Below are 12017 nucleotides of genomic sequence, written 5' to 3' on the forward strand. Positions count from 1 at the left end.
GAAAATAATTAGTTGTGTATGATAAATACTATTGCTATTCACTTCTGCTCATTAAAAACCATGTGTAATAATCACTCATATGCGAGCGACAGCTGGAAATAAGTATATGAATTTTAATTCATTGACATGTTTAAGTTCCTCGCACCTGCATGCCAAACCTTCTTCTTTCTTTTTAATCCTTGCTTATATCTGCGCATCTTGTGTATTTAGTTATGAACAGACTGGAACGCTAAATGCTATTAAAGTGTGACAAAACTGAGCTAGCAGAAGCGTGCAGTGTGGACAAACCATTCACTCGCCCATGCTCATCACAAGCCGCTCAAAGCACGACACACATCAGGTTCAGCAGCACTGCAGCAGAGGGTCGCGTGAGTAAATGCGTCTGCTTTGCACTGTTCGCGCTGTGTGGTTGAGCAGAGGACAGCCTACAGTTTCTTTTATTATTAGTCGCGTCTTGCTTTCAGAACAATAGCCTTCTTGCCTGGTGTTGTCACAGTCTCGGTTAGTCCACTGGTTTGTTCCATTTGTGTTTATGTTCTCTTCATGTGTTTTAGGTGCCGCTGGCTCACGCAATCAGCATTGCCATGGGAACGCTGATCATGCCAACTTTCAGTGGATGAGCGGCACCTGATCGTGATTTGTTTTCTGCCTATATTTACCCCACTCTGTTTTGTGTTCTAGATTGTTGTTGTGTGTTAGTTACTTACCACTCTCTCTCTGCCCTAGTCCGTCCTGTTACGTGTTTTCTATGTTTGTCGCCAGTCTTAGCTGTAGTGTCTAGATTGTGGTTACCATCCTTTTGGTCGCTTCGCTCGCCTTGACGCTTCACCTGAGTATTCCTCATCAGTTGCCTCTCTGCACTGGATCTACTCTTCACACTACCACGACGCACACAAAACTACTAACACACTATCTTTCAGAGAATTCCTTGCGGATCTGGACTCTACACTACCACAACGCACTGTGTTTAATTATCAATAAAATCTGTTCCTTTGCCTCTGCACGTGGATCTCTGGTCTCATCCCTCTGACAGGTATAAATAAATAGTTACCGCTTAGATTATCAAGATGGCATACATAGTCCTTAATGTTCCACACACACAAGACGGTGACTCTCAAAACAACATAGTTAAATGTGCACTCAGTCATTGTTTTCCTCATTGCAAAGTTTTACTCCTAATGAAATGTAATTGTAAAATATATGTATAAAATTGGTCACTCACATGAGATGAAGACTCCATATTACTAACCTTATAAAAAAAATTATTCTGCATGGACAGGGTCTGTCTGTTTGTCTGTCTGTCTATTTATCTGTTTATCTGACTGTCTGTCAGATGTTTCTTTTTATTAAGGAAGGGGTATGGAACAGTGATAAGTCAAATGAAAAATGTCACTTCATGTCAGAAAAGTTGCAGACCACTGCTGTATTCTATTTAATGATTATTTCAAAAGCTTTGGAATATAAACATCATAAAGTATGTACATACAATAATATAGTAGCCTATCATACACATTTTTATAGGCATAAAACGCAACATTTTATTCAATATGTAACAGTGGTCCCAGCTCCGTCTCTGTACCCACCAAGGGGTCCTTGGTCCGAAAATGGTTGAAGACCGCTGCCTTAAATTATGTGGCTTGCTGAGGAGAGATGTGTTATTACTTTTCCAAACAATTTGACTTAAGATTTTTGCCTACAGTAGGTGAAACAGCTGAAAAGATCCTTACATTAAAGGAGGACAGAGCCAGGGAAAAGAATATCATAGAAACTTGGGGATGGGCTCTTTTAATTTGGGCCAGTAGGACTGCCTAGTAACGCTCTAAAAATCACCCCAGACAACAACCATCCAGAGCGTCATCGAAACCACCAGAACACCCCTAGCAACCACCTGGCAACATGCTAATAACAACTAATAACACCATAGCAACTGTATGGCAACAACCTTTATTTTTTTTTTTTTTTTTTTTTAGATATTATACTGAGCTACATTTTATAGTAATATAATATCATGTTTCAAGATAAAGACCAAACTTTCCAAACCTTATTTAATGAAATCTATTTTGTATTCAAACAGTAATGAGATCATGAGCTTCTATATAAATGATTGTGATTAACCTTTATATTTCAAGTGAAGTGGAACCATGTATTCAATTTAAATAAAGTGAAAGATTCTTCTAAAGCAATAGCTATGTTATAATGTACTTCACATTTTACATTTTCGACACACTTAAGCTGTTTTTCCACCATCGGCCTGATCACTGAGCACAGTAACTGTTCCAGCAGCTTTTCCACTTTAACATGGTTCGGTAACCATTACTGGCCCAGATTTCTCAGCAGGGTTAGCTAACCGTACTCAGGACAGTAGAACCGAGCTTGTGGAAAGCATTTGGTGACGTTTGGTGTTCACTTGCTCAGTCAGTCCATTCTTATCCTTTTGAGCACCACAATGGAGAAAGAAACCGGAACTGTGTCTATGAGCCCTGATCGAAAACCGTTCGGCCCAATGGTGGAAAAGTGCTTTAAGTTTGGTACAGTGCTCCAAGCATTAATTGTTTGGCTTCTGCAGAATGTTGTTTTTACAATTATATGAATCTACAAAAAGATACACTCAAACTATATTATTAGTTTCATATATAACCCATTTTGAGTAAAACAGACCTGTGATCATCATGATCCTCTGGAAGGTGTGCTCCATGATGGTGATGATGGTGGTGATGAGATGAGTGGCGACGCTGAGGATGATGATGGTGTTGAGTGGGGTGATGGATCTGATGATGGGCCATTGCTTCCTCTTAGAAGGATGATTTAAGATTCCTTGAGATACCTCTTGATTTGTAAAAACTAGCAATTACGGTTAATGTTCAAAAAATAAATCATCCCCTGCAACAGTGTAATGGTCCAGATGGGTAGTGCTGTGGTAATATAGAGTAGAGAATTAGTGGTATGTTTTCAAATGTGTCATTTTCCATAAACCACAGAAACTGAAGTATTCTCTGATACAAAGCTCACTTCATATTCTGTGCATCTGGTAAAGCATAGCTGAATTTTAAACATTTTAGACATTGCAAATATGTTTAGTGAATTTATCGCAAAACATCAAGGATACGAACTGAGATAAAGAGATACGCATTTTAAAAAATCAAGACAACAAATTGTGAATACAGAAAATGGTCACATTTTCTATCTAGTTAAAAAATTAAAATCTGACTAGTAATATCTTACCAAAAAAAATGATGAAAAATTTCAACAGGAAAAGTAATCCAGACTTTTTCAAGGGACCTAACAAAAAAGAATTTATAACAATGTGTAATATCAATTAAAAAGAAGAGTTACAGTTCAGAATTCAAGACAAATTCACGAATGCCTATTACAAGCTACGTCAAACAAATGCGTGTTGCAGAAATGGTTCTGAAATGGAGAGAGCTCTGGTATCCTCACAACTTTTCTATCCATGTCTGTCCAGCCCCTTTATCTGACATGGATGATTTTCCTACAGCCATCACCAAAGTTTGAGCACCAAATGTCAATAATTCCTGTCTCATTGGCTGAAGTGCCCATGGCAAATTTGTGGCACAATGGCAACAACATCACTTCAGAGCTAAAAGAACTCTTAAAGGGCAGATTCTTTTTCATGGTGGGTGCTGGTGTTGGCTGATCATTACATTTTTGGTGCATCAAATCATTTATTTATTTAGATCCTAAAAGAGATCATTAAAAATTATTGTGAACGTTTCGAATTTTCATCTCCTACCTCATTCATATTAATTGTGCTCATCCTTGGATTTGATCACAAACTTAAAATTCTAACCTGACATGCGGATATTGATACATAGTTTCCTTTGCTTCAGGCATGGAGTTGTATTGATGCCTCATGTCTAATGTTAATGCAGCAGGGCTGATGATTCATTTTGACGGTGGAATCATTAAGAATCAATTTGAATATACAACAGCGGCATAACCCACATTCACGAGCACATGTTTGCCATCACTGTCCATGCCATCTAACAATGTGAAACATCATCTTCACTGGTGCACCGATGTCATAAACATCAAAAATATCAATGAAGCCTTATGAAACAGCAACTAAACCATAGTTGGCTCAAGTATAATGCTTATAACTACATAAATCATTTTTGAAATTCAGTTAGACTGGATGCTTCATAATACTGAATGCCTATAATTAAAAACAGAACATTTATATTGAAAATTAAGCAAATTTCCTCACAAAACACAAGGTACTTGTAAATGAGTTTTTGTTTGATAAGTTACAGATAGAATGGTAGTTGTAGGAAGATTCCAGAGGAATTTCCATTGCCACATCAAACATTTCTTGAACCAAAAGTGCTTTTAAAAGTAGTTTAGGGGCCGTTTAACAAATCCTTATTATAAAATAATTATGGTCCTGAATGCTGGCAGCTTAAAGCATGTTGTTTTATGAGAAACAGCAACACCTGATTCAGATAACAGAACTTTTATTACTGAAAATGTGGGCTGATCTCCAGGGTTTGCGGGTAGATGGTGTACTTCCTATATGTCAGTTAATTCCATTCCAAGCTAAAAACAATCAATGATAGATTATGTAACACTGTTCAGGCATCCAAACGTAATCAATGTCAAACTGCACTGAATTTTAACCTCCAGAAAAGAACAAATGGATGCAGACCAAACCACAGTTGAGCCCTGGATGACAAGTGGACAGGGACATGAATTTCCTATCAACTTATTATTATATAACACTGGAAATGCATGCAAGGACATTTGGTGAATTTCTAGCCAACTTGTCTGCAGAAAGTCTTGATATTTTTTGTTTGTACTGCATATTGAAATATTTTCAGACACCTGCAGAGGTAATTCTCTGTAATGATAAAATAAAATACTGTTTTTATTTTATTATAGTAGTTTTGTACAGAATCATTATAAAACTATTTACTCAACCTTTAACAACCTATACTGGATGTGGTGTTCAATTGAGAGAGATCATGCTAAATAATATATTAACAAAGTGGCCTACACCTGTTTCCATTCTGAATCTAATATGTTCAATTGCTTGATTGCACAATGAATATCACTGACTTTGTGTTGTTCGAATTTTCAACAGCAGATAAGATCAGAGCTGCTTTTATGAAGACCAAAGAACTTCCCATGGAATTTTGCGATGTTAGAGAAAAAGTGCTATGTTTGGCATGAACCAATCGTCATTTTCATTGATTCATATGGCAGACATTTTTATCCACAGCAACTTTCGGTGCATTCAAGGTATTCGTTTTTGTTGGGTTCCTCGGTGTTGTAAGTGCCATGCACTACCATTGAGTTTCCACATAGCATCATAATTTGGGGAGGAACTGAAAAGCTTTTTTTGTTGTTGTTGTTGCAGCAAATAAAGGCCAATTTGGATAACCTGTTTTTGTCAGCCAAACACTTGCATTAAGGGCTTAGGATTCATTTTCCAACAGGAAAATACCAATTATGAATCGCAACTATGAAAATAGTTTAGAGACAAGGGTTCTTTTCTGAAATGGCCCAGATTTAAATTCACTAATGTCGCAGAGTTGGGCATTGATGATCAAGTGCTCACTCTAGTGGTGACACATGGCAAAACCAGGACTTTGTCAGCAAATTACTGTATTTCTGACAGAAAAACTCTACTCTGTATTTTCAACCTCTAAGAGCTATCTGCATCTATATTCAAACCATTTTATCATTTTAATTCCAAAATATTCAAAATATATTCAAAACAAACAAATCATATCTGATGTATCATAAATCTGGAAACAGATAAGATGCAATCAAACTTAGCAGCTCCTTTAAGAGCTTAAGTGTACAACTCTATTTGCAACACACTGCAGACTCAACACTTAAAAAAAAAAAAAAAACACGATATACTCATTTCAATTTCATAACAAAATACCATCAAATTGAATAGTAATCTTTAACCAAATACAATAAAAACTATTATGTTTTATGTATTTAATTTAGTTAAAAATTACACAATTCAATTTGATAGAATTTTGTTATAAGTAAAATGTGAAAATCTTAAAAGTCTGCAAAATATATATCTATTTTTTTGAATGAAAGTTAAACTATTACTACGCATATCAAAATGCTACTTATTAAAAGAGCGGACCACCACAGTGATATTGTTGCAATGAAAACACATTAATACACATGAAAAAATTAAGAAACTAAAGACAGAACATTTGAAAAACATTAGAAAGACAAAATAAAAGTTTTGGGCCAAATAGATGTTAACCATACTGATCCATCATATATGATAAACATCTAAATAAACTACTAAACACAACCTTCAACACTGATTTGCTTTGGTGAATTTTCTAAATGCCATTCTGTTTTATTAATAATTTGCATTACTGTACACTCAAAAATAAAATAAAAATTCAAGGGATAGTTCACCTAATAATGAAAATGCATCATTTATTCACCCTCATGCCATCTAAGATGTGTAAGACTTTCTTCTGCAGAACACAAAGATGTTTAGAAGAATATCTCAGCTCTATAGCTCCAGATAATGCAAGTGAATTGTGACCAGAACTTTGAAGCTCCAAAAAGCAGATCAAGTCAGCCTAAACAATCCATCAAACTCCAGTGGTTTAATTCATGTCTTCTGAAGTGATCCAGTTGGTTTTGGGTGAGAAGACCAAAATGTAACTTTTCTCAGTATATATCTTGACAGCAGTCTCTTTGGCGATCATAATTTCAAGCTCAATTACACTTCCTATAGCGCCATCTAGTGCTCTGCACATGCGTCAAGCACTAGGAAGTGTAATTGAGATTGAAATCATGATCATGCCCAGAGACTGCAATGGCAAGATGTACAGTGAAAAAGGAGTTACATTTTGGTCTGTTCTCACCGAAAACCAAATGGATCGCTTCAGAAGACACGAATTAAAGCACTGGAGTCTTATGGATTACTTTTACGTTGCTTTTATATGCTTTTTGGAGCATCAAAGTTCTGGTCACCATTCACTTGCATTGTATGGACGAACAGAACTGAAATATTCTTCTAAAACTCTTCATTTGTGTTCAGCAGAAGAAAGAAAGTCATACACATCTGGAACGGCATGAGGGTGAGTAAATGAGAGAATTTTAATTTTAGGGTGCTATCCCTTTTAGATTTACGCATTTTAATTTCATAAGAAAATTCCATCAAATTGAATTGAGTAATCTTTAATAAAATAAAACTAAATAATATTTTACATTTTATTAATTTTGTTAAACATAACACAATTACATTTGAAGAAATTTAGTTCTGAATTTTAAATGCCTAAATCTCAAAAATAGGTTTTTTTTTAATGTAAAATGATCTAATTTTATTTTGTAAAAACAATACAACTTTTTGTTTGATCTCTTAAATGTGCTTGCAATCATTTCTGCATACAAAAAGAAATGGTGGTCAGTTCTTCAGAGTAATGAACACTAATTAAGCCACATGTTGACTAGTATCATGTACACAAAATGTCCTGAACACATGAGGATCTTTGCAAATATCATTCAACAACCAGATCAAAATGTTCCGCTTCTTCAAATTCTGCATTCATCTTTGCGGCAAGAACTTCCAATTCATACATCTGGAAAAAGAGAAAAAGAACATTGAAACAAATCAGAATAATCAGTAATCAGATTCATCCCATCTACAACTTCATATGCAGTTGATTCCACTGAAAAGGGTAAACTCTGTGGCACAACAACAACAACAACATATAAGGTCATGTAAATGCCAGTGTTGTTTTTTATTAGGGTAAGGTCATAAAATGTTTAAGCAAAAAAAGATTGGCGCAAATGGATTTTTGCCTATTACCCCGCAATCATTCTGCAAGTAAACACATTTTTAAAGGGCTTTCTGGCAGCTTATTCGATGTGGCTAATGGCAAGACTGTGACTGGGATATCGGTTTGTCCAACTAATGAACGTCAGGGAGAAATGACACTTAATGAGATGTTTTAAATCACCATGTCCATTCCTGACTCACTCTCACCTTGATCTGTTGCACACGCTTCCTCCTGGTGGTTTTCTTCACCAGGCACACACCAGGAATGTTTGGATCCACTTCAGGAGGGCAAGATGCGGTGTCATCAGCAGTTGAGGTGTTAAAAGAACCCACACTGAATGACGAAGAGCCTTGAGGAGCTATTCCAGACCGTTCTGTTTTACGCATCACCTCTGGTGTCTGAAGCCTCTCAAACCCAAACAGGGTCTCTCGGTTGTTGGGAGATGAGGAAGAAGCAGGCTGAGTTTTGGGGCTTTCAAAGGACTTTTCCCCAAAACTAAGCCGACTGTAGGAGCGCCTCACTTTCTGGGACCAAACAGGGTCCTGCTCAGGTTCTCTATGCTGAGATGATGGAGGAGGAGGAGGCAAGACGGGCGACAGGACGGCCGTCTTGGGTGCAGTTGCTACACATGGGGATGATGTCATGACTTTGGACACCTTTAATGCCACTTCAGATAATCTTTCCACATTCTCTTTGTTACTGTCCGACAGGGCCTAGAAAGAGCATTTCCAATTGAGAAGATTATGCATTTGCGGTATAAAGTGAAGCATATAAACAATGAATGAAATGCAGTGATGAACCGCAACTGTGGTTACTCAGTTGGGGCCCCTGTACAGTAAGTGATTAATAAATCATAAAAATGATATTGGGTAGTTTGTTAGACTCACCTGAGTTTTCCTGGGTGCTATTTTTCGAACGGTGATCGACCGTTTAACAGCCACTGGTGGAGCCTTACAAAAAAAAGACACATTGTAATATTACACATCTATTCGAAACTTAACCACCATGTTTACTGTTGCATTGAGACATGGGCCAAAACATGTCCTACACTGAAAAACAAACAAACAGATTTTATGTTAAAGCATGGCAAAAAAGATTAAGTACTTTCTACATTGAATAAGTTAGTTTAAGCGTGAACTTGAAAATATTAAGTAAATTCTACATTTGAACTCAGTTCAAACATGTAAAAATTAATGCTCTAGCTTATAAGTAAATATTATTTGACTGTTTGTTATCTTTACGATGTTTCATCATGTATCAATCCTAAAGTACAAAACCTTCTCATATTTATTTGCTAATTTGAGTATATTTCACAGGTAAATAAAACAAGTACATTTTACGTAAATTTTCGAAGCTGGTGTTCCCGGGCTTGAATAATAAATTAACTTGCCTGGTATCACTGTTTGCAAGATTATTAACTCTGTTTTTATTGTTAAATTTTTGTTACATTTGGTAACTTCTTGTATTGTGAAGTCTGAAGTTAATTTTCAACTCAAAATTACCCGTTAATGATCAAAGAAATTGTCTGTTGATTGTTATCATCATCATGTTTTATGCACCAAGTGTTCAGGTCTGCGTGCGAAGCTCTGTCTTTTGTTTCTATCGCCATTAAAGCAAGGTGATGTTTTCTAATAGACTACATAGCATGCATTAAGCTTCCCTGTGGAAGACTTCCATATGTCATGTGGTACATCATTAAACATAAGTTCAAAATAAGTTTATTCAAGTACAATGTACATCAGATTTGTAAGTAAAAGTAACTGTTTTAACTGAAATGTTTAAGTTAAATTTAATCACTTTAGTCAATATTGTCATGAAGTTAATTAGATTTTACTTCATTTTATACCATTAAAATTGACATAGAAAAACTGTGCAAAAACCTGCAAAAAAATACAAAATAAAGAAAATCTTACTTAGACTTTTTTTTTTTTTTTCAGTGCACAACAAATCTGAAAAGATCACTAGAATCTTCTTACCACAAATAAACAGTTTCATGGATTTTCTAGAGGTGGGAAAAAATTATTCTGTTACAAACCGCAATTGAGACAAACGATTTTTAAATCGTCCCCCTGATGAAAACTCTAGTTATAATTTAATCAGGGAAAAAAAGGACACTTTTTACCCAAAAATGAAAATTCTCTCATCATTTACTCACCCTCATACCATCCCAGATGTTTAAGACTTTTTTTCTTAAACAGAACACAAACGAAGATTTTTAGAAGAATATTTCAGCTCTGTAGCTCCATACAACGCAAGTGAATGGGTGCCAAATATTTGAAGATCCAAAAAGCACATATAGCCATCATACAAGTAATCTGTTGATCTGTTTCTTCACACACCTAGCGTTTCACTTCAGAAGACATTAATTAGACCACTGGAGTCGTATGGACTACTTGTATGATGGCTATATGTGCTTTTTGGATCTTATAAAAATTGGCACCCATACACTTGCATTTTATGAACCTACAGAGCTGAAATATTCATTTGTGTTCTGTTGAAGAAAGACAGTCATACACATCTGGGATGGTAATTCCCTTTGGTAAATTTTGGCAAGTAATTATTCTTATAATTTCTGTGTCACAACCATGATAACACAACTCTGTCACCCAAATGGTTAAGTAATGGTTTGGGATTTTTAGATTCATTCATTTTCTCAGGTTCTATTAGTATCTAGTAACACCAGCATAAACAAAGGGCAGCTAGATTTAATACATGTGTGATCCGCAAAAAGCACACGTGTTTTAGTTCTGTTAAGCTGTGACTCACCACAATTATAGAGGGCAGATTTTCATCGTTTGCCGACAACCTGGAAGATCTCCGTCTTGCAGGACTGGCTCCATTTGACTCTATATAAACAACAACAAAAAAGCGTTGTGTTTGAAATGACATAAAATGACAATGTGTGAGAATTCCTTGAATGTTATAATTGCACAGCCAGCTAAGCATGCTGCATTATTCCCCCTGAAAACATGACACTCACTGTGACTTTGTCATAGTGCTATTAATCCTGCAAACAACTAAGTGTGATATTCTAAGAATCTAAGTAATAACACTCACTTCTGATATGGTCGTTGCTCTTCCTCGACCGACCAGCCGACGCTAATCGTGGGGTTTTGTTGCTCATTTTGGAACAAATACAGATCCAGAAACGATGGCGGACTGCTGATAGCCAGTAAGACAATTAAAAGATAAATTGATGAAGTATACTAACAGAGGTGTATTTTTTGTTTAACTTACACTTGCTTGTGTTTAACAGTACTGTCTGGGATCATATAAAAAGAAAAGCTACATCCCGTAGACGCAAACGAATCTGCGCTGTTTTCAAATTCGCCCGCCTTCGCGTGGAGTAACAACATGGAGGATGCCAGGGTGGAGCCTGTGGAGTGTCACCCAGAGCTCTTGTAGTAAGCAGCCTACCAGCTTAGTATTAAATAGCATACAGCGGCGGTACACTGGCGAGGAGACAAAAGGCCGTTCTTTTGAATGGATGACTATGGAGGAGATGCTTCAGTGTGCCAAATAAACTCCTTTTGTGAGGAAACAACTCATCGCTTAGTGAATTGTCCACCTGTTCGCTAATCTTCAACATGTTTTACAATAAACAATCCATTTGGAATGAACTGTGTTTGGAGTTTACTACGACAGCATTGCTGTTTTACAATGAGAAGACACGGACAATTTTGCGACAGATATGTGTCAGTTTTCGGCGCTCCGCATTCATTTGTATGGTATCCGCAAACGGTGACTTACTGTCGTAACACGCTAGTTGACCGTTACGCTCTGTACTCTGATAGAACCGCGGACAATCTCTTGCTTCACCAAGAACTTACTTTAGGATAAAAAGTCGTCTTTCTCTAGGGGGCGCTGAAAGGCTCCGCGAGCCGAATCCTCCATTGAAATGCATTCAAATATATTAGGTTATTAGGTTGAATTTGTCTCACTGTAGACATTTACACACTATGAAGTGTACTCGTTTAAATATAGTAATTGTATAGATTTGCTTTTGATAGATTAAATTAAAATCCATAGTTCAGATCTCAGTAAAAGGATTAAATAAAATAACTTGTACTGTGACATTACCGTTACCATCAATTTGCGGCGAGTTGTTTACATCTAAATAATCACATGCTGAGAAACTTTGATGCACATAGATTTGAAAATACCCAGTTTAGAGTTATAATAATGGAATAATTACATTGTTTGAATTAATTAAAAGCCTGTTCATGTTAA

At 36.2% G+C, this 12017-nt stretch overlaps 1 protein-coding gene across 2 annotated transcripts; it reads right to left on the reverse strand.

The window, feature by feature from the left end:
• Positions 1–4877: 4877 nt before the first annotated feature.
• On the reverse strand, positions 4878–11419 carry LOC127434096 (sororin-like). Of its 2 annotated transcripts, XM_051686575.1 has the most exons (6): positions 11025–11419; positions 10845–10946; positions 10554–10633; positions 8675–8737; positions 7994–8500; positions 4878–7586 (listed from the first exon to the last, which is right to left on the reverse strand). In XM_051686575.1, the coding sequence occupies exons 2-6, from the start codon at positions 10909–10911 to the stop codon at positions 7506–7508; spliced, it is 798 nt and encodes a 265-aa protein (XP_051542535.1). In that variant the 5' UTR covers positions 10912–10946; positions 11025–11419; the 3' UTR covers positions 4878–7505. The 2 variants fall into 2 exon arrangements, with proteins under 2 accessions (XP_051542535.1, XP_051542532.1); XM_051686572.1 differs by having other exon boundaries at positions 10845–11418.
• Positions 11420–12017: the final 598 nt, after the last annotated feature.

The sequence above is a fragment of the Myxocyprinus asiaticus genome, chromosome 4 (genome assembly GCF_019703515.2).
Source record: "Myxocyprinus asiaticus isolate MX2 ecotype Aquarium Trade chromosome 4, UBuf_Myxa_2, whole genome shotgun sequence".
Classification (NCBI taxonomy): domain Eukaryota; kingdom Metazoa; phylum Chordata; class Actinopteri; order Cypriniformes; family Catostomidae; genus Myxocyprinus; species Myxocyprinus asiaticus.

Bases quoted from the DNA above. Each gene is read 5' to 3' on its own strand.
- LOC127434096 (XM_051686575.1), bottom strand. From the start codon at position 10,911: ATGAGCAACAAAACCCCACGATTAGCGTCGGCTGGTCGGTCGAGGAAG. The intron at 10,634-10,844 runs GTGAGTGTTATT...TTGTTTATATAG, and splicing joins GAGCAACGACCATATCAGAA to AGTCAAATGGAGCCAGTCCT. The intron at 7,587-7,993 runs GTGAGAGTGAGT...CTCTTTTTCCAG, and splicing joins AGCGTGTGCAACAGATCAAG to ATGTATGAATTGGAAGTTCT.